The 27,590-nt window shown below is 48.0% G+C and overlaps 1 protein-coding gene across 4 annotated transcripts in view; it reads right to left on the bottom strand.

The window, feature by feature from the left end:
- The window catches only part of LOC146871072 (sortilin-like), a 947,375-nt gene that overhangs the window by 254,759 nt on the left and 665,026 nt on the right, over nucleotides 1-27,590 (bottom strand). For all 4 annotated transcript variants that reach the window (XM_085650259.1, XM_085650260.1, XM_085650261.1 and 1 more), the window contains 2 exons: nucleotides 25,885-26,075; nucleotides 25,272-25,461 (listed from right to left, as the gene is read on the bottom strand). In XM_085650259.1, the coding sequence (XP_085506385.1) occupies nucleotides 25,272-25,461; nucleotides 25,885-26,075 (381 nt within the window). The remainder of the gene's footprint in view (nucleotides 1-25,271; nucleotides 25,462-25,884; nucleotides 26,076-27,590) is intronic.

Raw genomic sequence — 27,590 nt, 5'->3', positions numbered from 1 at the left:
ACTCGTGCTCGGGCGCGAGACAGAAGTTGCAAACCTTGTGCTGGTCGCTGTGTGGGAATTTAGCTCCACACTGGGGGCATTTTTTGAATGGAGACCTTTCCATTAGCCGTAGGCCAGAAAGGCGTCGATAGGCCCAGCGACCCGCACCGACGACCGGAATAGAGTATTTGAGTTAGCGCGTCTAAAGGCACGAAAATGAAAACAATACCGTCGAGTTTGCGATGGTTTGCGCATCGAAAAGGTTTGGATAACACGGTACCGAACTGAAGAGCTGAAGTTATATTCGAACCAGATGGCGGAAAAAAACAATCTGAGGATGGAGTCGATGCCCATGCCCACTATCGTCCAAGGGAGGAGTCACCTATCTCGTGACTACAAAAGACTTCTTCCAAGACAACAACAAGGTACAAGCATCCGAGCCCAACACCAGATGGTGATCTATGCACAGTGTGAATTCTGCAGATCATATGCCTCGAACATTGGGTTACTGGTTGACTGAAGTGGGAGTCCTGGTCAAGCAGCAATCACAATCTTATTCAGAGTAAGGCACAAGCAGATCCCATGTTAATCTGTGCTCAACCCCCTGGTAGCTTAGCACAGAGCAGTCAGGCGTAACTTTCAGGCAATGTGTAAAGTATTTGTACAACATTTCAAACAGTAAACCAGTAAAAACACAACACAAAAAGATCCCACACCAGATTAGAAAACAGAGCTTAATTTAATAAACAAAACAAGGCCAAAATGACAAAACCAGAGTCCGAAGTTTTAAAGAATTAACAGTATAACAGTAACTAAAAGCACAGAGCACCAAGCGGGGATATCTGGTCATGCTGGACTGGGTCAAATTCAAAAGTTCAAGCCGACCGCGCTGGAACACTGGTCAGATACAGTCACAGATTAGTCCTGCTGAATGTTTACCTTCTCAAGTTTTGTGCCAAGATTCCTATTCGTGTGGAAGAAGGTCGCTGGAAGCAAGGAGAGTATTGCCGGCGGTGTGGTGCGAGGAGCAGACCAGGCCTTGTGAATGGGTGGGCTGGAGCCTTGCGCTGGTGGACTCAAAAGCTTGAATTTAAGAGCTCAAGAACCACATCAAGGGCCAAAGACCTGAGAGGCGACTTTTGGGGGTCAGGAACTTGCTGAAGATGGGTCCAGGAGCGGTGGGGTAACCTGTTATGTCTATTAGGTTCTGATCAGGAGGCCAGCAGACTAGCCCTTTAAGTCAATCTGGGGTCCTGGGTTCAAGATGGAGTTCCTGGTCCAGTTCTTCTTCCACAGGCAAGAGGGCAGCACAGCAAGGTAGCAGCTCCTTCAGGATAGCAGTCCAGCAGAGTGGCAGTCCTTAAAGCAGCACAGCAGTCCTTCTTCCTGGCAGACTATCCACAGGTCCAGAAGTGTACTTAAGTGGTGGTGTCTGAGGTCCTTCTTTTATATACATGTGTGCTTTGAAGTGGAGCTACGCTTCAAGAGCAATGCCTTTGAAGTGCACAGATGCCCTGCCTTCCTGGCCAAGGCTCCAGACTCACTACAGGGGAGTATCCAGCCCTTTGTGTGGAGGCAGGACACAGCCTATTTAGGTGTAAGTGAGGCCTAGCTCCTCCCTCTCATCCTGCCATTGATGGTCCATCCGGTCACACCTAAGCTACCACTGTGTGTGGCGGTCTAGGAGGAATACACAAAGCCCAACTGGCAACTACACCAAGTCATGTGACTAGAGACAGGCTGCAGGCACCAAATGGCTAAGGCAAGAACATTTTCAACTTTCTAAAAAAGGCATTTCAGAATTGCAATTTGAAATCAGACTTCACCGTAAGTTAAAATGTTAAATTCGTGTTCCAGATACACCAAACATGAACCGGTCATATCTTTTCTTTTGGAAGTTACACTTATAAATTGTAATAAGGTAAATCCAATGTTATGCTATGGGAGAGATAGGCCTTGCTGTAGTGAAAAAACAATTTAAGAGTTTTTCACTACCAGGGCATGTAAAACTTAAAAATACATGTCCTACTTTTTTAACACACTGCCACTGCTTGGGCTGTCCAGGGCCTACATTAGGGGTGCCTTATACCGATTACAAAGAAAAGTTACCACTCTAGTCAGGATAAGGGAGTTACACGTCTAAAATAACCCCTGCTCACCCCCTTGGTAGCTTGGCACGAGCAGCCAGGCTTATCTTAGAGGCAGTGTGTAAAGCATTTGCACATGACCAACAGTAATATAGCGTACGCACTACAAAAGGGCACCACACCAGATTAGAAAAATATCCAATATTTTTATATAATTAAAATAAGACCAAAAAACTATAAAAACTACACAATACTATACTTAAAAGATCACAGTTCAAAAACTACGTCGATTAAAAAGAGTTCCTTGGGTGGATAGCTCCGTCCGGGCTTCCACGGACTTCGTGAGCACACAAATCCGGAAACAGTTCTGGCTGACCGCAGGGTTGCAGCCAACTATGGTGTCAGGAAGACCCGCAAACAGTACCTTTCAGAGATGCAGGGCAATGGGGCCCTTGAAGTCACTCGCGCTGCAGGTCGAGCTCCCCTCTGATGGGATCAGGAGCGCTGGCGCCAACAGGCGTCAGGTGCTGCGGTGCGAAGTGCAGCGGTGCGGTGCCCCCAGGTCGCAGTTCAAGCAGTGGCGCCCGATGTCGTTGTCGGTGAGACCAGGGTCGCGGTGCGAGATGGAGGCGGTGCTCGTCACGGTGCTAGCAGGTCATGGTGCAAGCAGCGACATTGTCGCTGCTGGAGCGCTGTCGTCGGCTGACGAACTGGAGTCGATGACACCAGCGTCGGTGGGCCAAGGCTGCGGTGTGGGATGAGGGCGGTGCGTCACGTAACTTACGAGCGGTGCCCCCGAACCACAGTGCAAGCAGCCGCGCCGATTTCAACGGGAGGTGGCGGCGTCAGGAAGGCCACGGCGTCGTCGTGTAGCGAGGGGGTGCAGAGTGCGGGCCCACAGCTCACGGTGCGAGCAGCGGCTCGGTGATGGCGTCACCAGGCATCCTTGGTGAGACCAGGGTCACGGTGTGGCATGATGGCGGTGCCCTCTGCGGTGCCAAAGCTTCGGCGTGAAGCAAGGCGGTGCAGAGTGCGGTGCCCACGGGTCGCTTGCGAGCAGCGGCTCGGTGATGGTGTCAGCAGGCGTCCTTGGTGAGACCAGGGTCGCGGTGCGGCGTTGCCCTCTGCGGTGCCTTCAGGACACGGGCTCGGCAGGGTCGTTGTAGACGTCGAGTGGTATTCTTTGGGTTGCAGCACAAAACACACAGTCCCCAGTGCTGCGGGTCGAAGAACCTGAAGTCTTTGCTGTTCCTGAGACTTCGTGAACAGGGGGCTAGCTCTATCTCAAGCCCTTGGAGAGTCTCACCAATTCGGTTGCAGAAAGTCCAGTCCAGGCCTTCCACTACCCACGACAGAAGCAGCCACTGCAGGTCAGCCCAGCAAAGCGGTTGTTACTCTTAGCAGTTTCTCCAGCGCTTCTCCTGTGCAGTCTTCTTGATCCAGGTGAGTTCTAAAATTCAGGGGTCTGGGACCCAGCATTTGTACACAAAAATCCTTTGATCTGCCAGGCAGAGGGTGTCGGTGTCCAGCCAGAACCAGTTGGGCCTTCTCTGGCGTGAATTCCTGGCAGGAGGTGGAAACGGCTTTGTCAGAGGCAGACCAGGCCCTTTGAGGTGCAAGGAAATTCCTCCCCTTCCCCCATCACAGCCCAGGTCTAATCAGCCCTTTCCTGACCTATCCAGACCATCTGGAGCCCCTCCGGCCCCCCAGCCTTCTGTCCTCCAAAACCCAGACAGGCAATCCACATTCCACCAGAGGCATACAGGATGACAGAGCAAAATAATACCCACTTTTTAAAAGTGGCCTTTATGAACTCAGAATAAAAAGGGCACCCTCGCTAAAGGCTGCATCTTTAGACCCCGAGTTCAGGCATACCAAACTTCATTCACTTATCCCTTTTTCAGGCTACGTACGTGGGTGGCACAATCCATGCTGCAGGCCCACGAGTAGCGGTCGACTCACAAGCCCAGGCACCCGCAGTGCCTTTTACTGGGGACTTACAAGTACATCGAACATCCAATCATAACACAAATTACCACAGGAGCACCAGCACTTTACCACTGATCAGCAGTGCGAAAAGCACGCAGAAACGTTATACCAGCAAAAACAGAGTCAAAACCGGGAGGGCAAAAAGCAAAAACTCTGGGGAAACACGCTTAAAGATGCCAAGTCTAACACAGGCAAAATCTTTTTGCCAAGCCGAAATGGTAGTTTTAAAACTGCACACACAAATTCTGCAATGGCAGGGTTGAGACCTGTTTAAAGGGCTTCTTAAGTGGTGGCAATATCAGTGCTGCAGGCCCACTAGTAGCATTCAATTTACAGGCCCTAGACACATTTAGTGCACGTCACTAGGGAATTATGAGTAAATTAAATATGCCAATTGGGTAAAAGCAAATGTTACCGTATTTTGGGCAGAGAGCACAAACACTTTAGCACTAGTTAGCAGTGGTGGAGTGTACAGATTCCTAAGGCAAGCAAAAACTAAGTCAGTAAAAACTGGTGGTCTGAAGCCAAAACGTTAGGAAGAAACCACACCAAGGATGCCAGGTCAAACAGGCAGTCATGAACTCGCCTTCCTGTAAAAGGGGTACGACATCCTGCGGGGTGACCGTGTGAAAATGTTCCAATAGGATGTATCGGTTGAGATGTATGAGGTCTAGTATTTGCCTTAGTGTTCCATCTTGTTTTGGTATTTATAATTGGAGAGAGAGAATATAGTCCACTGCCCCGATACTGCCTTGGAACAGGCTCAAAAGCCCTCTTCCTTCAAAAGATATGAATGTTGCAGGCTGAGGATGTGTCTGCGTGGAGGTTATGTTAGGAAGGGTTGAGTTTAAAACAATAACTGTGCTGCACTATGTTAAGTACACATTGAGCAGAACTAATGTCTGCCCAATGTGTCTGCAACCCTAGAAGTCTGCCACCAACAGGTGTGTGGTCAGGGGGTACATAAGGGGAGTTGCTGTTTAGTCCCTTTTAATTTTTTCATACATTTCATTGACCTGAGGGTCAAATTACGATTCTCCATTAATAGGGACATTAACAGATGTTATTGCTCTTCTGGTTTAAAACTAGAGATGTGCAACCAAGCATGCCTAGGTCAAATAATTGCAGAGTTGATACCTCTTACTGAAGCAAAAGCTGCATCAAGTGCACATCTAATGGTCACATTAGATATAAGCTTACCAGCACTTACCAAATCCTCTCCTTTCTTCCTATACTCATCATGTTGGAGAAGATCCTCCATCTTGTCCCACCATGCTCTGTTGTATCTAGAGAGCAGCCCTACAGAGTTGTCAATCCACCAGTGATTCGTGTTGCCTACTGCCACCCTTTTCCCTGCATCTTCAATCCTCTTGCTTTCTTTGTCAGGAGGAAGGGCATCTCCTGTTGCTTGTGCTGCTGCCCGTTTCCATGCTGTAGCCACCACTAAGGAATATAGGGGCGGGTGCTCTATAATGTAGAACAGATCTGAGGCCGATGGTTTGTACGTCCTTTCTACCCTAGGACTAGTACTCTTGACGGAGGGGGGTAGGGGGTGGGGGGGTCTTTATTAAATCTGTCAACTGACATTTTTAGACTATCATAGGTAGATACTGAACAGTTCTTTCAGTTCTGGATAAGGTCTCTATGTAAAAAGTACTCCACTTTAGGGGTCATAAGCATATCTACCTTGTGGTATGCAGCAGCTCTTTGAATGACACTATGGTAATTTGTTGTATCGTCTTGCGGGGACGGTTTGATGGGAAGTGCTGCTAAATCTGGGTCATCCTATGGGTCAACATTGTTGTTTTCCCAAGGATTTTCAGGGCTCTGTGGATATTCTGAAGTCCCCCCCCCCCAAATCAACCCCTGGGGAATAAGGATCTACACTCCCCGTAGTTGAATGAATGAGGGGACAATGTATGTGAAGGCACTCGTGAGCTGTGTGGCGACAGCAATAGAAGTGCTGCTGGCTTTTCTGACCATAGGTCTCTTCGGTGGTGGAAACATCAAAGGCTCTTCAAACTCTAGCCCCCTCTTTTTAAGAACACCAAGTCTCCCAGTTGTCGAGGACCTGATGCACGTTTTCAAGTATTGGACCCTCTTCTTCAACAGCATTGTTTCGCAGCAGAATTCAGTTTTAGCAATGGACTTTTTGAGCGAAATTTCATCTTTCAACGCTGAAGGTTTCTATGCCAAAGGTCTGGATGCTGAAGGCATCAACGCCAGTGGCATTGGCGAGGCATGGCGGCAAGAGATCTGTGACTAGGTTGCCTCAACACCATGGCCTTGTGGCTAGAAGCCTATTTGGGACTGAGGGGTCTCTTGTCCTTTCTTGGCTTTGAAGCCTTGTCTCATTGTCCACATGAATCACTTGGTAAAAGAGTACCAAGACCTGCGTGGTGCACTGGGCTGCCGGGTCAATCCCCTCTAGGGCATGGATCCGACAAGTCTTGCATCCCTGCCTTGTTTGTTGGGGTTGGAGGGGCAACAGTACTCAAGGCCCTTGGCATAGTCTTAGTCTAGTCTTTGGCACAGAGGTTGTCACCGGATCGATGTTAGGACCTTTATGGAAAGAGAAAGACGGTTGCCCATCGGCCTCTCCAGTGACGATGTCAGACTCTGAGAAGACAATGTAGTGTGGGCTATATGCCAACTTGGCTCCCTCTTTTTCCTCCTAATCGGCGCCGATGATCTCCTCTTCCTCCGATACCGCAAGGTCAGCAGTGGTCTCCATACTATGAAAAAGTTGTCATGCACAATGGTTTCTTAAAGTCTTTTTAGACTTGAACTGCTGACACACCGCGCAGTCTTGGTCACTGTGTTTGGGGGAGAGGCACAAGTTACAGAGCAAGTGTTGATCATTGTGTAGATATTTTGCTTTGCACTGAGTGCACCTTCGAAATGGAGTCCGTTCCAACATCCCTCCCGGATCATTCAGGGCTTCTCCCATGTAACTAGAGAGCTAGTGGAAACACTTAAGGAAATTATATTTAGGTCCCCTTTAGACCCTTGTTCCTATGTAGTATTGAGGGATATAGCAAAGGAGGTTAGTCCTATTCTTACAGAAATTTTTAATACCCTGTTTACTTTTCGCGTCGATCCTTCCATTGATAAAAAAACGAACATGGATGCATCTGACCCATGCAATTATTGTCCTATCACCAGCATTCCTTTTCCAGCTAAGATAGTGGAGAAAATCATGAATAAACATTAGCTCAATTTGTCCAAGAAAATTACCTACTTGGCTACTCTGAATTTGGGTTTCGTCCGGAACACAATATGGAGACTGCCTTGATTAAGGCTATTGAGGAGCTTAGGACAATGATGGACAGAGGTGGTGCCGCTGCCCTTCTCCTTTTGGATCTGTCGGCAGCATGACACTGTTGATCATAAAAAGCTGCGGGTGCGTTTGGAACAATTAGGGGTAAAGGGTCGGGCACTGTCCTTGCTGTCATCTTTTGACGGAAAGAAAGACAAACAGTGACCCTGGATTGCTTTAAATCGGCCCCCTATGTTCTGCCATGTGGAGTCCCACAGGGTTCGTCGCTTAGCCCATCCCTTTTCAATATCTATGTGTCATAACTGGCTCCGCTGATCCAGCATTTCGGCTTTAGCTTAACATTGTATGCCGATGACACACAGATTGTGGTAGCTGCGTCTAAAAATCAAGCCTCCCCTGTATTGCGATTTCAAAACTGTATGCTGGAAATTAACAGCTGGATGGCTAGCATTGTCAAAGTTAATTCGGAGAAACACGAAATAGTGATTTTTGGTAATCTCCAACCTAGATGGGATGGTTTTTGGTGGCCTACAGAGATGGGAGAATTACAAAATCCAGTAGAAAAAGCAAAACATCTTGGGATACTGATTGACAATAAACTAGCATATTTTCCGCAAACCAATGCTACTGTCTCTGCCACTATTTATTTGGGCAAGAAACTGAAGAAGTTCCTTCCTTATATTCCTATGGATTCTAGGAAGATGGTGGTGATTGCATTGGTACTACCAAAATTAGACTATTGCAACGGATTGTATTTGGAAATAAATAAATGTAAAAATAAAACTGCAGATGCTACAAAATGCAGCCGTTAAACTCCTACTAAATCTGTTTAAGTACGAATCGGTTTTGAAGGAAATCCGAAGACTTCACTGGCTTCCTGTAGCAAGTTGCCTCAAGTTTAAGACGTATTGCCTAGCCTACAAGGCCTTGAATAATATGGGACCTGTGTTCCTAAAAAGGAAAATGCTACTCACCTGTATGCATCTGTTCTTGGCATGTAGAGCTGCAGAGTTGTACACTGTGCATAGATCGCCATCTGGTGTTGGGCTCGGATGCTTGCACTTTGTTATTGTCTTGGAAGAGTCTTTTGTAGTCACGAGATAGGTGACTCTTTCCTTGGACGATAGTGCGCATGGGAATCGACTCCATCCTCAGATTGTTTTTTGCCATGATGGGAAATGGAGTCAGTAAGAAATAAGGAGATGTCCATGTGAAGGTATCTAAGATAGTACTGGAACAGATACAGGTTCCGGGGAGGCGGATGGGCGTGTACAACTCTGCAGCTCTACATGCCAAGAACAGATGCAATCTGGCAAGTAGCATTTTCCTTTCGAGGCATATGAGCTGCAGATTGTACACTGTGCATAGACTGTATAGCAGTGTCTCCCCTAGTGGTGGTCACCTGTATCTGTTGCAGCGTTTTGAAAAAGTGTTTTAAGAACAGCTTGGCTTATGGAAGCTTGCTGCTTAGCCTGCACATCAACACAATAGTGTTTGGTGAAGGTGTGTGGTGTAGACCATGTTGCTGCTTTACAGATGTCATCTAAGGGAATGTTCCCTAAGAATGCCATGGAAGCCCCTAGTTTGCGTGTTGAGTGCACTCTAGGGGGAATTGTTAATGTGCGTTTAGCCTTCAGGTAGCATATTTGAATGCATTTTACTATCCACCTAGCGATCCAAGCTTTGGAGATGGGGTTACCTTTATGAGGTGGGGAGAAGGCTACAAGCAGTTGTTTTGTCTTTCTAAAGGGTTTAGTTCTGTCAATGTAATAAAGTAGGGCTCTTTTGACATCCAGTGTGTGAAGAGCTCTCTCTGCTACAGAGTCTGGGTTTTGGAAAAACACCGGTAACTCAACTGATTGGTTAAGATGAAAAGCAGAGATTACTTTGGGAAGGAATTTTGGATTTGTTCTAAGAACCACCTTGTTGCGATGTATTTGTAAGAATGGTTCTTTTATGGTTAAAGCCTGGATCTCACTTCCTCTGAGAGAGGTAATTGCGACAAAGAAAGCTACTTTCCATGTGAGGAACTGCAGTTCACATTTGTGTAGAGCAGGGTTACTCATAGTACGGCCCGCGGGCCGCTGGCGGCCTGCCCGGCCTTCATTGGCGGCCCGCGGACCTTGATCGATTACAATACACTTCCTTGGAGTAAGCAGGGAAGATGGCCGCAGGAGCAAACGTTGGGAATACGCTTTAATACGTATTCACACCGTTTCCTCCTGCGGCCATCGTCTCTGCTTACTGCTTGCCTCTGATTGGCCTGCCTGCCTCTGACGTCACACAAAGCTCAGGCCCTTTAAAAGTCAGCTGTAACTAGCGCTAGTTACAGCTGACTTTTAAAGGACCTTTTGGTGAGCTTCCTGTGTTGACGACGTCCTTCCAGCCCGCAGCCCCGGAGAACCTTAACAGCAGCGCCTGCACAGGTATGTTTTCTTTATTCTTTTGTGAAACATTCACACTAATTTTAGTTTGCCATCGCGCGAGACCTGGGATACGAACTTTAAATGAACTTGCTTTTTAATATAGCGAAGCATGGCTTGTAAGCACAACTATGTACATTTAATCCATATGGCTCCTGCGCGCAGCCTCTCCAAGTCCCTATAAATTAAACTGTGAGCGCATGCCCCGGTGACGGCCTCTAAGCCGCCGAGTCTTCCCTCTCTCCTCAGTTAGTGAAAACCGAGACTTCAAGAAACGGGTATTACCCACTCTTTCCTCCTTTCCTTTATTTGCTCCCCTGTGAAATGGATCCAAAAAAGATTTTTGCTGGAAACGTCTTTTTCTGACACCAGTGCAGCCTCGGGGTGGAGAGGAATAAAACATTCCAAATGTAAAAAATAAATAACTAATTAAAGCAAGACAGAGTGATTGCAAGATGCCCAGATTGATTTATTTACACCTAAACACATTAGCGTCACTTTACAGTGTTTGCCAGTGAAGCGCTACTTTTGGTTTCTTGTCTCTCTTTCAACAACATTGTTTTGCCAGTGTGGGAAAGTGCACCCTGCCTGGAGGTACTGAAATACCTGTTTGATGGGGGAATTGGAAAACAAGATGTGAACAGCGGCTGTGTGTACACGAATGTGGTCTTTTAAAACCAGACTGCCTGTGTTTTGAAAGAATATAAGCAATGGGCACCGAAACGGGTCCCTTCCAGGCCCTGTAGTCATGGCCTTACCTTTTCATGCGAAAGCACTCACTGCTTACATTTCACATGCTTCACTTAATCTTGCATTCCCTATGAGTGTTTGCTTTTTCTAGGATGTTAATTTTTTTTACGCAGCATATTGCTCTTGTCTAGGGCGTAATTAGAATTGAGTCACATCCAGGTGTTTATAGCGGGTCAGTGCAGTGCAAGTTTCTCTCAGTGGGGCAGTATGGTGTTCAGTGGGGGAGAGGATGTAGTGCTATGGTCAGAGCTGCTGAAGTGAAACTGGTGAACCAGGTTCAGCCTTCCTGACCACTCTCCTGAGGGAGCACATTCCCGTGCTAGACCTAAGAAGGCGCCGCAAAATCTTAAAAGCCCTGGGGTCTTAGCACCAGCAGGTGGACCCTAGCGGTGGCAAGTGTGGATTAACCTTGAAGGCCTGGCCACCACTATCCATGAAGTTCACCTCCAGTCTTGGGGACAGACCTATGAAGCAGCACACCATAGAGTGGCAGTGACTCTGTCACTGAGGTCACAGGACCCTTGAGCAGGGTGGCTCCAGGGCAGTGCGACCGCACCGGGCCCTAACTTCAGGTGGGGGCGTCGTGTTTGTAAGTATAATATGGTTTTAAAAGCACTTGCTGCCTCCTTCCTGGCCTCCAACATTTTTGGGCAACAATAAAAATGTCTTGCTAATTCCAGTGATTAATGTTCTTAGTAGAGAGAGATGGTGTTTTGTCTAGTGCAGGGTTACTCATAGTACTTGCAAACTAGGATATTATCAAAATGTGCTCTTTGTAGTTGCATCTGATTGTGAAATACAGCATTGTCTAATGTTTTGAAAGGTTTTTTTTTTACTCTAGCTCAGCGCCCCACACTGATCCCGCCCCCACTGACTCCACCCCTACCAGTGCGGCCCTCGGCCACTAACCACACTGTAATTTTGGCCCCTGACAGAAAGTTTGTGAGTACCCCTGGTGTAGAGGTTCAAACGGGGGACCCATGAGCCTGGTAAGAACAATGTTTAAATTCCACACCGGAGAGGGTGGCAATCTGGAGGAAATTATTCTTTTAAGGCCCTCCATAAAGGCTTTAATTGCAGGTACTCTGAATAGTGACAAGTGTTGTCTGTTTTGTAAATAAGCGGCAAGTGCCGCTAGGTGTAATCTTATAGATGAATATGCTAGATTACACCTTTGTAAGTGTAGCAAATAGCAAATGATGTCCTGGATTGTAGCATCCAGCGGATCGATGTTATTGTTATTGCAGTAGATGACAAATCTTTTCCATTTTGCTGCATAGCAAGCTCTAGGAGTAGGGCATCTGGCTTGTCTAATAATGTTCATACAGTCCGGTGGATGGTTAAGATAACCGAACTCTAGGACTTCAGGAGCCAGATCGCTAGATTCAGTTGACCTGGATCGGGGTGCCATATGTCTCCATGGTTCTGCATTAGCAACGTTGGGGAGAGACGTAGTTTTTGGTGTGGAACTACTGAGAGTTCCAGTAGTGTTGTGAACCACGGTTGCCGTGCACATGTGGGAGCTACCAGGATCATCCTGAGAGACTGTTGTCTGAGCTTGCGTACTACTAGGGGAATCAGTGGGAGTGGCGGAAGAGCGTACGCAAATCTGCCTGACCAGTTCACCCATATCGCATTGCCTTTGGACAACGGGTGTGGAAACCTGGTGGCGAAGGTTGGGCATTTTGCATTTGCGTGTGTGGCAAACAGATCTATGTCTGGTTGACGCCACATTTGGAAAAATGATTGAAGAACTTGGGGATGAAGTTCCCATTCGTGTATCTGCTGTGTCGGTCGACTTAGCAGATCCGCAATCTGATTGTGAACTCCTGGAAGATGTTCTGCCAGAAGGTATATGTTTTGTGGAATGGCCCATCTCCAAATGTTTTGCGCTAGCTGCAAAGAATGTGTGCCTCCTTGTTTTTGTATGTAATACATGGCTGTCATGTTGTCTGTCCGTACTAGGACAGTCTTGTGATGTAGATGTACTTGGAATGATTTTAATGCTAGAAAGATTGCCAGTAATTCTAGGTGATTGATGTGGAACACTTTTGGTTGAGTGGTCCATTTGCCCTGAATTGTGTGGTTTAGGAGATGGGCTCCCCAGCCGGTGAGTGATGCGTCTACTGTTAGCACTATCTGTGGAACCGGCTCTAGGAACGGCCGCCCTTTGGAAAGTTTTCACCACTGCAGAGAGCAATGGGTGCGGCTGTCCACCAACACCAGATCTGTAAGTTGTCCTTGCTCTTGGTTCCACTGACGTGCTAGGCATTCTTGTTAAGGGGCGCATCTGAAGTCTTGCATGAGGTACGATAAAAATGCAAGAGGCCATCATTGCTATGAGTTGCATGAATACCCTTGCTGGGAGGGAATGCTGTGGCTGAAATTTGGTAATTAGTGTTTGTATGTTGGTTATCCTGGCTGGATTGGGATATGCCATTGCTTTGGAGGCGGTCAATGTGGCCCCTAGATACTGATGTATGTGGGAGGGCTGAAGATGTGACTTGGTGCAGTTTATTGTGAATCCCAAGTCGTGCAGCAGCTAAATGATTCCATGAGTGTGATGAACACACTGGTTGAATGACTTGGCTTTCATCAGCCAGTCGTCAAGGTATGGAAAGACATGGATGCATGGTCACCCCAAATGGAAGGACTTTGAACTGGTAGTGTTGTCCGTCCAGTTTGAATTTTAGATATTTCCAGTGAGCAGGGTGTATGGGAATGTGGAAGTAGGCGTCCTTGAGATCTAGTGTGGCAAGGAAGTCGCCTTGTTGAAGTAGTGGGAGGACCTGTTGAAGATTGATCATGTGAAAATGATCTGACTGTATGTAGAGATTGAGGGGTCTGAGGTTGAGTATTGGCCTCAGGGTGCCGTCCTTTTTGGGGATTGGAAAATACAGCAAGTACACCCCTGTTCCTTGATGCTGTAAGGGAACTAGTTCTATTGCCTGCTTTTGAAGTAGTGAAAAACCCTCTTGTTTTAAAAGTGTGAGATGTTCTGTCGACATTGGATGCCGTTTGGGTGGTATGGGGGGTGGGGTTGCTGTAAGTTCCAGGCAGTAACCATACTGGATAATTTGTCTTACCCACTTGTCTGTAGTGATAGAATTCCAGACAGGTAGGAACTGTGAGAGTCTCCCTCCGACCGGGGTGGAATGGTCCGGGGGGAGTGGAGGGAAGTCACTGTTTATTAGTGGGAGAGGCGTGAGTGTTGTTGTTACCTCGGCCTCTCACATTGTTATTTCCCCTGTATCCGCCTCTAAAATATCCTCTGTTGGGGGATGTTTGTGTGGTGTTTTTGTAGGAAGAAGAGGCGGTGTCTGTTCCAATATTTTTAGATGCTCCTCTATAGAAGGAGCGACGAAAGGAACCACTTGTGGATGGAGACTGTAATTCCCCCATGGATTTAGCAGTCTCCGTGTCCTTTTTCATTTTTTCTAGAGTGGCGTCTACAGCTGGTCCAAAAAGTTGTTCTTGATTGAACAGCTGATTGAGGATAGTTGTCTGTACCTCCTGTTTGAAGCCTGAGATGCGTAACCAGGCATGTCGTCTGAGTAACACACTAGTGTTAATGGCCCTAGAGGCTGTGTCAGCTGCATCAAGGGCACACTTAATTGATGCATTGGTTATTAATTTGCCCTCCTGGATTAAATCATTTGCCTTGGTTTTATATTGGTCAGGTAAATGTTGTAATAGGGTTTGCAGTTGGTCATAGTGAGCCCTATCGTACCTAGCAAGTAATGTCTGTGTGTTGGCTATCCGCCAGTGATTAGCTGCTTGGGCAGCAACTCTCTTGCCAGAGGCATCTAACAATGTAGACTCTTTATCCGGAGGTGGCGCATCACCGGAGGTCTGAGAGTTGGCACGTTTTCTAGCATTAGTTACCACTAGTAAGTCTAAAGGTAGTTGACCCTTGATGTAAGTGGGATCATCGGTAGCGGGTATATATTTTTTGTCAGTCCTGGGATTGAGAATTCTAGCTCTCACAGGGTCCTTGAATATGTCAGGGGCATGTTTAATGACACCCTTTAGTATTGGCAGGGTTTGTACAGTCTTTTGTGACTGTTAAAAGGTGTCAAGAAGAAAGTCCTCGTCTGCAGGGTCAGACTGCATCTGAACACCATGGTAGAGTGCAGCTCTATTTACAAGCTGACCAAAGCCAATATTGCCATCTGGGGGAGATGGCTTTGTTGGATATGCCTGGGGATCAAGGGAGGTCTGGGGGATCTATTGGGTCATCATAATCATCCCAATCGTCCTGTGGTACGTCTGTCGTCATCAGGGTCAGTGAAAGGGTCATTGTTGCCTCCCCACCCCCTAAATCATCATCCTGTGGTGGTGGTGATTGTGGTGGAAGTTCTGGAGGATGTGGAGAGACGGGCTTAGGAGGAAGAACAGGAGAAGAGGGTCGTATAGGTGAAGTGGCACAGTCTTTCCTCTTTACAGGCACTGCAGGAGTGTCTGTTGTGTCCAGCTTCCTCTTTTTGTGTGTAACAGCAGCCACTTGTCCTGTTTTGGGGTCTATGTGGAGAGTTTTTTGTTTTGGATCGATAGGATCCGGTTGAAAAAGTTCTTCCTCTTCAGTAATTTTTTCAGGTCCGAGCGGGGTTTGGATTTCTGCTCCGAGGCCTTGGGAGGTGGTTTGGAGTCCTTCAGCTTGGCTGTGGAGGCAGAAATCTTTTTCGGTTCCGAATGCTTTGGTTTCGAATCCGATGTATTTTCTTTCAGTGTGGAAGTGGTCGGTGCCGACGTCTTTTTGGGAGTAGGCTGCGCTCCAGTCTTCGGTGCCGAAGCGCTCCCGTCTTCGCTGCCGAATGCGCCTGCGGGACACTGAGATGCGATTTGCTCGGTCCCTAGTACGGGAAGGCTTGTTCATTATCTTCAGAGCCGGGCCCGGGGCTTCGGAAGCTTGTTTTCGGTCGCGACTGGGGCCAGCAGATGAAGTCTTGACAGGGGCCTTCTTTTTTTTCGGGTGGAGTTGGGGTTATTGTACTCACTCGTTGACCAGAAGTGATGTGGTCGTCTGAGTCATCTGCTTCGGACACGATTTCCAGGTTCTCAGAATCCGGGACATCGGGGCCTTAATCGAAGATGTCCACCGGTACCGGAGCTGCTCGCTGCGCCATGATGTGTCGTCGGGCCCGGCGATCACTGATGGTCTTCTTAGATCTGAAAAACGCACAGGCCTGGCAATTGTTCTTGTCGTGCTCAGGCGAGAGACAGGTTACAGACCTTGTGGTGGTCACTGTGTGGGAATTTAGCTCCACACTGGGGGCATTTTTTTTAAATGGAGTCCTTTCCATTAGCTGTAGGCCCGAACGGCGTCAATAGGCCCAGCGGCCCGCGTCGATGACTGGAATCGAGTAGTTTAGGTGCGCGAAGATCATGCAATCGAAAACAATACTGTTGAGTTTTAGATAGTTTGTGCGTCGAAAAGGTTTGGAGAATATGGTGCCGAACCGGAGCGCAGAAGTTTCATCCGAACCCGATGGCGGAAAAAACAATCTGAGGATGGAGTCGATGCCCATGCGCACTATCGTCCAAAGGGAGGAGTCACCTATCTTGTGACTACAAAAGACTCTTCCAAGACAATAACAAAGTGCAAGCATCCGAGCCCAACACCAGATGGCGATCTATGCACAGTGTACAATCTGCAGCTCTTATGCCTCGAACATATCTTTGCCTGGTATTATCCGGGCAGACAGCTACGTTCTACTGGTACCAAGCTTATGATGGTCCCCAAGATTCGTACCTCTTGCTGGGGGGGATGAAGCATTTGTTATGGCACGGCCAAACTATGGAATATGCTTCCAATGCATATCAGGTCTGTAAGTTCACTAGCCTCATTTAGAAAGAGTCTTAAAACCTGGCTATTTCATAATTAGTTTGTGATCTTTTGGGCTTATTTTATTTCTTTAGCACCAAAACACCTCAGGGTGCTCAATAAGTTACATTAACATAACATTCTCTGCTCTGGGTGAAAGGTGAGCCAGATGAGTCGGGACTTTGGGGACTGATCACCGATGCTTTCTACCCATCGCGGGACAAATCCTCGATGACGACGTGTGGTTCTCCAGGTCTCAAAAGGCCTCAAGGAAGGACACAGAAAGCAAGGTTTGATGACCTTGTCCATGCCCAATGGCTTAGAAAAACAATCTGAAGATGGAGCCAATGAGTATGTGCCTTACCTTAAAGAAGAGGAATCACAGGATCATGCAACAAAAAAAAAAACAAGTTGTAAACGTCCAAGCCGAACACTAGATGGCAGGAGTATGCAGAGCATGTGTATCTACACACACGCATGATATAAATCAAAAGACAATGCTGTGACTGTTGCATCATTTAGTAAGCAGGCACATGCACTCAACACTAGTGCATGCATCTACTAAGGGCACTGTTTTTTATTTTTATTTACCGATCCGAGATGGATCGGCAAATTTTAAAAAATTTAGTGCAAAAGCGCAGTTTTAATATTGAGCTCTAAGCAATTAAAAAAATACATAAATAATGGACGAGCTAGTTGACGGCATGGGCTGGGGTGAAGCAACACGGGGTGGGGAGAAGCAATAAGTGGGAGAGAATATGAGCGAATGAGAGCAACGTGGAGTGTTGGCAGGGAGGATCACACTGTGAAAGAGAGCAGTTTGGAGAGCGGGGGCAGAAGCAAAGGGCGAGAGAGCATCAAAATGTGAGGGCGGTGGGAGAGAAGCACATGGAAAGAGAGAGGGCAATAAAAGCACATGAGACCGCAGGAATTCACATGCACTCCCATTGAGTGCTTAAACAAAAAGAAAAAAGTAGAAGACATGGCTAAAGAGAATGTGTTTCATGGCAGGGAAAAATGCAAGACTGACCAAAAAATGATTAAGAAGCAGGCAAATGAGAATGACAGGAATGAAACTATTGGTAAGTAATGGTGTGTGTGAGAAGTTGGCCTGGTATATGATGCTCACTAGTTAAAGTGATCACCTTGTACCATGCCAAGCAACCCTTATGGTGTGGTTGTAAGTCAACCTTTTCGGACTAGCTGCCCTAGTGGTAGCGTAGGCTAAGCAGTCTTTGAGGCTAAACTCGTGAAGCGTGTTAAGCCAGCTGTTTTACCAAATGTAACCCCCTTTTATACCAATGAAAGGACACCACACAGATATATATTCAAAATATATATGTATTTATTTCTCAAAGTAACCCCTAGTCTCTTTATGAGCACAGGAGCACAAATCGTCAAACAAGATTACAGTAGAATACACAGAAGTTGCACTTTATATGGATAGGCCCTGGTGGCCGCTCAAACCATATACTAAAATAGTGGTATAAGTACCACGAACAGAAAAGGGAAAAGGCCTAGGGCCTCTAGAATCGCTGGGCCTACAAGGAGCTAACGTCAGTTAGTGACCAGGAGGTCCACGGGTGGCGTGTGCAGAGCAAATAGTCACACGCGTGATCCCATAGGTTTCAATGGGTGCGTAAAAAGTACAAAGTTACTGCAAAGAGGATCTTCCGGATGGACTAGGAACTCAAGATTTGGAACACAGGCACTAGAGATGTAATACTACACTTGGGCACAGGTGTGCCAGCTTTACCTCACCCACAGGAAGCGGGTGCATAGGCCTCGAAGTGCGTCGGGTTCCTTCTATCTGTTCCGTGGAGCCTGAAGACAAAGATGCTGCAGGCGGTCGGTCCGGGAGAGATGCAGTGGATCCAAGAGTGGATCGGAGATGTTGAAGACCTGTAAGCAGAGGGGACAGTGTTCACAGTCACTAGCCAGTGACCAGCGTGGCACCAGGTGGGTACCAGGCGATGTCGGGTGCAAACAGGAAGAAAGATGTAGCTTGTCTCTGCAGCCACGTGGTCCCTGGAGGTCGACGACGTCCAGGAGTCGGTTCACGAGCTGTCCCACGCAGGCTCTCGCTGTCGGCGGTGTCGGCGACTTGATTGAAGCAAACAAGCCTTGGCAAAAGCAATTGTTGTAGGAGATGAAATAAGCTGATGGTTCTGACCAGCAAGGTCAGAAGGACTGCTCCTTTGGAGGGGAGCAAGGGCCAGTCTGGAGCAACCAGACCAGCGGTGTATTTCGTAGAGTTCGTCGCCAAGATGGCTACTAGCCAGCGGGCCAGCAACCGGTTAGGCGCGTCGAGTGGCAAAATGCAGAAGGGCCCCACGCAGATCGTGGAGATGCTGGAGGGCTCACCTTTGGTGCAGATGCTGCTCGGGTGTTGGGCTTCTCAGATCCCAAAGCACAACTTGGAGGGAGCCTCGGTTGTTGCACTTGTCAGCTTGTCGTAGTCGTTCCAAGATGGCTGGCTCCACGTGTCTCGGTGCCTCCACGGGTCTCCTCTTTTCAGGGACTGTGGATCGGGCGGTGAGAGGTCTGGAGGTCCAGGTCTTGTCAGTCTCTGGGCTCGGGCTCCGGCGGGAGGCGGCGGCAAAGCAGACGTTGATTCGCTGGATGGTGCTTGCGTTAGCAAGGTGGTCACTCCCTGACCACAGGGGAGATTGGCTTCAGTCCTCTGTGCAGCAGAGCGTCGAAGTTCCCGTCTTCTTCTTAGTGTTAAGTTGATTCCAGGATGTCTGAAGTCTTAGGACACAGCTCCTACCTTTAAGCGGATTCTAGGGGCCGGACTACCTGCTAGGTCCCTCCCTATGGGTGGGACCAGGAAGGGGGGTGGTTACACCCCCAATCCTTTGTCCAGCTCGCCCCAGGCCCGGGACTGGTGTGCCCCAGGACCGGTTTGAACTGGCATATGCACCGAGGCTCCTTGTGAGCCACAGGCATGTCTGGTTTCTTTCAAGCCCTACCTGACCAATACACAAAATCCTGTCTGGGGTGGTGCACGCACCTCCCCTGGCAGGAAACCCTTTGTCCACACCTCCCAAGCTGGAAGGACTCCCAGCAGCAGGAGGGCAGACTTGTGTCTGTGGCGGCAGCATCCATTTTGTGGAGCTGAGGCTATGTCTGATTTTACCCGGGTTTCAGGTACTGTACATGTCGTGTCCCTCTAGAAGGGTGGAATGCTAACCCCGTCGCCAGAATTGGCGAGGGGTTAGTATTCCAATTCGTATGACACCTTACTCGACATGTTTTGATAAAGCCAAACCAAAGATAGCATTTAACCGCGAGGTTCATAATGCACTTAAGAGTATATGGTATGACGATATCTGGAAACAGTAGAAGGAAGTTGTTCCGACCACTGCAGACAGGCTCAGCTCATGCCAGAGCACCATCTCACATGGAACCAAGCACTCTGCCTTCAGGATTGTTAAGGCCTGCCATAGGAGTGACTTATAGGTTACCAGGTGTCCCATTTAAGGTTAGGTATAGGTATACTACACCTTAGTAAGAGGTGATTACACCAACTTACCCCAGCTGAGTGATCAGCCAGTTGTGTCAAATTGTTAGGCCAAACCTGGGGTGGCATAATACATGCTTCAGCCCCTGGCAGGCCTTGGGTACACCAATGCCCTGGGTACCTAGTGTACACTGGTACAGGGGCTGACAGGGTGATCCACTTCCAATTGGTTATGCACCTAGGGTGCATAGGTTTAATTTAGTAGAGAGAACAGCAGGCTGGGGGTCTGATTGGCAGGCCCACAGCCTCAATATGTCAAAAACCAGTGAAGCAAAAAGCAAAAATTTGGGGTGACCATAGGATAGCAGACCCTACTCTCCTACAGTGTGCTCCAAGCCCCTGTATGTTCTTGGTAAGCCTAAAATATGTTTTTTGCAACCAATGTGATAACTGGAAGGCCCAACCTAAAAATAACCTTTTCAGGAGGTTAATAAAACATGCACAAAAAGAAGATATAGGCAGATTTTAGTTCAGTAAGTGCAAAAATTAAGAAGCCAAGTTTCGTTAAAAGTAGAAACTAAAACGCATCTCAGGCCAAGTTAGCATTCATGATGACCATCATTAAACACTCACACTTTAGCTTTGTACGGGTTGTGGTTGTGTCCTGAGTGGTTGTTGCAGATTACAATAGTGTAATATCTCAATTTCCTCCACAATAAAACTATGGTAGTCCTACTGGCCAAACTGAAATCATGGGTACAGTTTATTTTTTCATTGGCAGATTATCATGAATGCAGTTTAAGTGTTTGCATTTTGTCTCGGGGAGCATGGCCAAGAAGGCCGAGATGGCAGACGTGTCTGCTTGAGGCTCCGAGCAGCAGCCCGATCAATGCTAATTTATAGGTGCCGGCGGACCCCCAGCGACCCACCCCATCAGTGACCAGAGGTGCTACGAAGAGAGAATGCTGAGATAAGCCCAAAATCGCCGAATTGGAGCCGGCTATTTCGGGTGAGACCGAGCCAGATGACGCAGTGCCTGCATCCATCATAGCCGCGCTGGGATGGCGCTAATGATGTCCCCCCCCCCCCCTCCCCCTCCAGAGATCGCGGGCCTGTAGAGCCTGGGCAGCGGTGTAAACCGGGCACCAAAACTGCTGGCGGAAAAAAGCATATCTCTCGACGCCCCGACATGGAACACAGGTTAGAGCGCGGCCCGGCAGGGTGCGACTGGGTGAGACTGACTCGTGAAGACTGCCAAAGCGGCATCCCCGAAGTCCCGTGGCGCCGCCAGGGGGCCTGACTCGACCGCATAGGGTGCGCGCCTGGCCCGATCTGGCGATAACACACCACTCCCTCCGGCCCCTGGGGGCACCAAAGCCCCCTGACCACACGGCGCCGGGCCTCGAGGAGCGAGGCGGGAGGACTAAAGGGGAGGTACCCATGTGGCCACCTGGGAGGAGGACAGTGGGGACACGCTACCCACTCGTCACCTCACTCATCCCCGGAGGCGCCGCTCAGTAATGCCGGTCTACGAGGAGGGGAAACAACCGGCAGGCTGAGAGACACCCTCTTTACCAGAGTATCCTGACAGGCAAAAAAGGGGAAAAAGGTCCCGATCCCTTACTAGCCGGATATTAAGCACAAATCCTTTTTGTGCTGGTTCTTGCCCATAACAGGGGGAGAGACCCCTATCCCCCTAATTTAAGCAGAAGAAATTCCAGTTCAATACAAGTTAATCCAAAGGTGAGTAATCATTTATTGGCACTCTGTTCATAAGAGTGGGTACAAAGAAAGAGAAAAGGTGGCACAGCCAAAGGAGGGTGTTGAAGGCTTTCTCTAGATCGAGAATTAGCCATGCCGCTCTAGGGAACTGGGGACCTGCTCTGTCTTGCACGTGGAATACCTGCTCAAATTCTGGGACGTATAGCGCCCTGGCACGAACCCACATTGATTACACAGTCCAAACCCTACGAGTATGGACGGACAGCTCACTGACAGAGTTGGAGTCCCTGTTTGAGGATGGGCAATTGCGATCCTATTATCAGCTAATGGAGGAATATGATCTCCCCCCGGGGCAATTCCTACTACATAGACGAATGATAGCCAGCAGCCGCTTGTATTGGGACCCAGACGAAGGAGGGCCACCGATGCATCCAGTAATACATACCATACTACATATGGGGGGGGGCAGACACCTCATCACATGGCTGTGTAAAGCCATTCGGGTATTACTACTCAAACCACTCGCCTCACTGCGAAAGACGTGGGAGGAGGACTTGGGTCGACCGTTACACGACAAGGAGTGGGCGCAGGCTATAGAATACCCCAAAAAGGTCTCTAGAAATGCACGCTTTAAGAACATACAATTTAACATTTTACACAGGGCGTACCTAACGCCAGAGAGCCTACAGTGCTTCTATCTAGATACACAGTTCCTTTGTCCCAGATGTCAGGCCCCTGCAGCGGACTTCAAACATATGTTCTGGGGGTGCCCTACACTACAACAGTACTGGAATTACATCCATGAGGAACTCCGCACAACCAAGAACACTCCAGGGGTCAATACATAAGAGGCGCACGCAGTAGGAGTGTTCAGGAGATGGAAAACCGATAAAGTACAGGTTCGATTCACGTCCCTTTCACTACTCATTGCAAAACGAGGAATAGCCATGCACTGGCGGAACCCCCAGTGGAGGCCTGGGTGGGAGCAGTTAGGAAGTGGGGTGCAGCAGAGGAGGAAGCGATACGAGATGAGGAAGTGAAGGGAACACGCAAACACCACATATCCATGGACTGGGCACAACTATTACACCAGTTTAGCCAGCAAACCACACAAGCAGAACCAGCTGAGGCACCCTATACCCAGACAGCACCCGCAACGCCAACAGGACCCGATGACGGACACGAGTCAGAACGTGCATATACTGTAGACTCCATATAGCAGTGTTTGCCCCTGAGCACAACACAAGGGAAGTAATCATGGCCCCCGCACCTCTAGTCGCCAGCCACCATGACGCCATGTACACCTGCATAACAGACCTGTCCCCCCACCCCCCGCTGCCCCGAATCAATAACCCAATTTAACACCCAGGTTCCAAGTTAAGGATACAAGTCAGCAGCTTTGATAAAGTTATTAGTGGACAGGGAGTGTAGCCTAAACACGCGGGCAGAATATTACGACTCCCACAAGCACCATGGGTAGACATAGCTCCTAAACCAGGATACAGGCACACTACAGGACACATACGATCAACGTAGATGGCCTCAATATATATATGTAATACCGGGACTGTAATGATGTTTAGTGGCAGATAAGTAAGAAGATAACCACCGATGTCAAATCAATTGCCTACACCATCTCAGTCTATCTATGCATGTCATTTAAGTACAGGACAGTTTTATGCTCCAATGTATCTAACCTGTTAAAACCTTATAAAAATATATATTTTTAAAAATGTTTGCATTGTCTCCATATGCCATTCACTGAAAAAAACAAAGGTTAAAATAAAGTTAGTTAGGTGAAATGTTAGTTTTAAACTCTAAAAACCACTGAAATTCACCAGTTATAGTTAGAATTATTTCAAGGAACTAAGGCAACTATAACTCGCGGCCCGCCATGCACAGTGATAATATCAATGATGTTAAAAGAAGATGTCATGAGTGATGTAATGTATGTAGGGCAATTAGCATTACATGGCGAGGGCGTACGGCCGGGGTTTGGCTGACGGCTTTCGGTCATGCATGGCGGGGGGTGGCAACAGGCCTGGCCAGCAGCTGATCTCCCGCATGCAGCCAACGCTACACTGCGCATTGCCAGCCCCCAAGATGGCCATGCGCCTCCTGTCTCAGGCAGTTAACCGCACACGGCCGAAGGATTGGCCACAAGTCCTGGCCCTGGGGACCCCAGGGCCTTTCTGCGTACCCCCTTCCACAAACCTATTATGGCTCTGGTGGACCCCATCTCCTAGGGCCATATATATTTTAAAGGGGAGGAGGCCATGTGGCCCCCCCTCCCTAAGCCTCCCCAGGCCTAGGGATCCCCATCCCCTAGGGCCACTATTAAAATTAAAGGGGAGGGGCCCACATGGCCCCCACTCCCTGAGCCATGTTAGGCCTTGAGGACTCCATCCCCCAGGGCAACTATTAAACTTAAAGAGTTGGGGAGGGACGCGCAGCCCCCCTCCCTGAACCTTGATAGGCCCTTGGGACCACAAGGGGAGGGGTGCACATGGTGTCCCCTCCCAAGGCGGATTTGGCATTGGGGACCACATTCCCTTGGCCCAAGCGATATTTGCAAAGAGGGAGGGGGCCCAGCCGTGTATGTAAAGAAGGGGCGCATGGCCCCATCCCCCGGGTCCAAACTGTGTATGCAAAGGGCCCCATCGGTGAGCCAGTAATGGGAACCCCCCCAAGGTTTCCACTAGGTTTCCATGTACAAACTAGGTAACAAAAAGCCCTTTTTTAGAAAGTTTTGTGGAGATTCGTCAAACAGTTATTAGCAACACAAAAATGCATTTCTCATGGAAACAGGATCCTAACTGTAACTACCCATATGTGTTCTTTTGAGAGGGAGTTTGCCTTTAACAAAAAGCATGCTTTTTTTAGGCCTATGTGACCTACCAATCTTAGCCGTTGTAAGACAAAAGGACAGCTTCTGTCATCCCATTGGAAGGCATGCTGTTGTGGATCGTGAAGCACGCCCTGTGAACAGTAACCTCTAAACAAAATACTTTGATGCATAAAATGTACCTCAAAAACCGAGGCAGAAACCGCTTCTGGTGAAAGTGACTGCAGAATACACAAAACGCATTACTAAAGCCGTAGAGAGAGCGGTTGGATCGGGAGACAGCTTTATAACATGCATTCTAATGAAATGCATCACAAATTGAAAAGAAAGTTACCAAAAACAGTCATGGGAGGATAGAAGGAGCCACTCAGAGAGGTAGTAAAAAGCGTATGCTCCAGTGAAGCGCCAACCTCAAGTAGTACAGCCTAAAACCAATAAAGCAGCCAACAGAAAGTATACAAGTGTAAGAGACAAAAAAAACAAAGTCAGTGGTAAACAATGGGCAAAATGTATTTCTAGGTGAGGTTCCAGCATGTCCCTAATATGTCTTTGTGCCCAGACAGGAGGCTTAAACCTAAAAAGAGAAAATTCCTGAATTTGGCATGAACAAGAATACATCTAAGAGAATTGTGTATTATCCAACCAGCAGCACAGGCACACAAAGATAAGGTATCCAAATGAGATCTCAGAACTAAAGAGCTTGAATGGGCAGAACATATGTGGCCTATACATTGCTCACAGCACCAAATGGGCTCATGACGAAAGCAAGCAGGAGCCGCAATATAGATCGTGTTGACATTGGCAGCTTCTTTCTCACTTTGACTGGTGCAGTGTGCCCCCAGCTGATATCTTCCCTGATCAGAAACCCTTCACACACTGAAAATAAACTGATAATAAAGAGACACATACCAAAGGTAGTCTTCCAAAGTGCAGGTACACGTAGAGGGATTTTTAGAAACAGTGTAGTCCCGGCCATTCCGACAGCCAGAAGTCTTACGGAGTCGCAGGTATAGCTCTTTATAGCCCAGAAGGCAGCCGTCTGAGGGATCGGAAAGGTTACTGGAGTGAGCCAACCATTGGATATAGTCAGTCTCTCCACCTAAGATGCGAGGGAACAAAAAGAACCAATAAAAAGCAGCAAAACAGAAGTGGTAGGAAAAAAAATATCGTGCATTCAATCCCAGCAGTAAACAGACCAGTGGCACAGGTCTTGAGCCAGACTTCTGAAGGAAAGGTATTGATGCCGCACTAGAGTTCATGTGCCTCCGACGAGCCATACAAACTGTCAGCACTGACTTAGTAGCAGGGAGTTGCTGGGCAGAACTTAAAAGCATCTGCAGACCTGTGTGTGATGCAAGGCAGTATTGTGGTTCAAAGATGTTGAGGATCTGAGCTGAACTGCATTGACAGAGCTGTCGGTTTATTCTAGTACTAGAAAAATAATGAGGTGCACCAGGTTAAGCATGAGATGCACTGGCAAAGAGAAGTACAATGAAAGAAGGCATGAGAAACAGACACTCACAAGGTCTGGTCACAAGATCTTTGAAGTCGATGGTGTAGGAAACCCACTGGCGAGAAAAAAGGGACTGGCTGTAGCCCCAGACACTGACAATCATTGCTTTTGCTCCAGGCTCTGTTGCTAGGCCTCTGAAGTAGATGGGCACCTTAGAGAATGTGTAGGTAGACCAGCACTGACCCTCGTCGGTAGAGAACCTAGGGGTGACAAAAGATCACGATGACAGTGAACATTGACAGCCCGTTATATAAAAACATAATCAAGAGAACTTCAATACAGTCATTTTACAGCTCGGCAAGACACCTCGGAGGCAGTTTCACCACATGGCTGAGGCGGCCACTGCAGATCCTACACAGATCTATTTCATTTACAGTAGATTTCAAAGCAGTGTTCTTCATACTCGACAGGACAAACTGCAAACTCTCAGCATTAATCCAAAATAAACCTTAAAATTAATATATTATCACAATTAAAGAATGTTCTGCCACTCTCCTGTTAATTTATGACATCACTCATGATATCTCAAATATGTCATAGGACAGGTCATGAGTGATGTCATATGTGAGGTCTTAAGCAGTGCATGGCGGGGGCGCAAGTTATAGTTAGTGCTGCTAACTAAAACTGGTGAATTTCTGTGGGTGGATTTTTTTTTTAGTTCAAAATGTTAATGTTGTTACTGACAAATTCACCTAACTATAACGTTACTTTAACCTTTGTTTTTTCAGTCCATTTTTTAAAATTGTTTTTTTTTTTAATGAAAAATAATACTTCTTTTCCACACATAAATGCAACCCCCGCCGCGCACTGTTTTTGGCTTTGAGATTGGCTGCAGCGCCTGTCCCTGGGTACCCCATCGCCCAGGGCCACTTCTTTAAATAAAGGAGAGAGAGGGGGCCCATGGCTCCCCTCCCCGAGTCTTGCTAGGCCCTGGGGACCCTATCTCACAGGGCCGGTTTGAAAAATAAAGCCTTTAGAGGCTCGAGGGGGAGGGCATGCAGCTGCCACCCCCATTTTGAACATTTTCAGCCCTGGGGAGGGGCCCTCCGTGTGGGCTCCCTGGGTTTCTGATGGCTTGAGGACAGGGACGGCGTGTACCCCCCTCCCCATAGATAAAATGTTCGGGGGTGGTCTCTGATGGCTCTGGAGGGTATCGCGCATTCCCCTGCACATAAGCATTATTTTTGGCCTGGGGGTGGGATACTCAAAGACTCTGGAGGCTCAGGGAGGGGGAACCACACAGCTTCTTCCCCTTTACAAACACAGCCCCGGGGGTAGGCTGCCTGGGACTTATGGTAAATAAATATGGCCAGGCTGCCATTTTCCAGCGGGATCGCTGAGTTTTTTTCCCTTTTTTCCCTTTTCAGCCATAGGACCTAGTGGGCCAGGGTATCCCTAGCCTGCCCCCACATATATTCTTTTTATAACTTCAGGACAGGGGAATAAGTCCCCGGGTCTCTTAATGTCTGCCAGCAACATTTTTCTCATGTTGCTGGCTGCCAATCAGAGCACTCCTTTCACGGGAGCCCAACTCCAGTGGGAGCGGGATGGCCCAAGGAAAACAAAGCTCCCTGGGCCAATCAGAATGCTCTATTTTTAAATTTTGGAAGGTAACTGCGCCTACAAGGGATTTTATTCAGAAACCTTAATTAAACCATTTAAACAAATGACTTTGTGTTGAGTCCCAGTTGGTGACTAACACATGAGCAATCTTA

This window comes from Triturus cristatus, chromosome 1_1 (genome assembly GCF_964204655.1).
Source record: "Triturus cristatus chromosome 1_1, aTriCri1.1, whole genome shotgun sequence".
Lineage (NCBI taxonomy): Eukaryota > Metazoa > Chordata > Amphibia > Caudata > Salamandridae > Triturus > Triturus cristatus.
The sequence above is the reverse complement of the archived record's forward strand: the minus strand, read 5'-3'. Positions and strand labels throughout refer to the sequence as shown.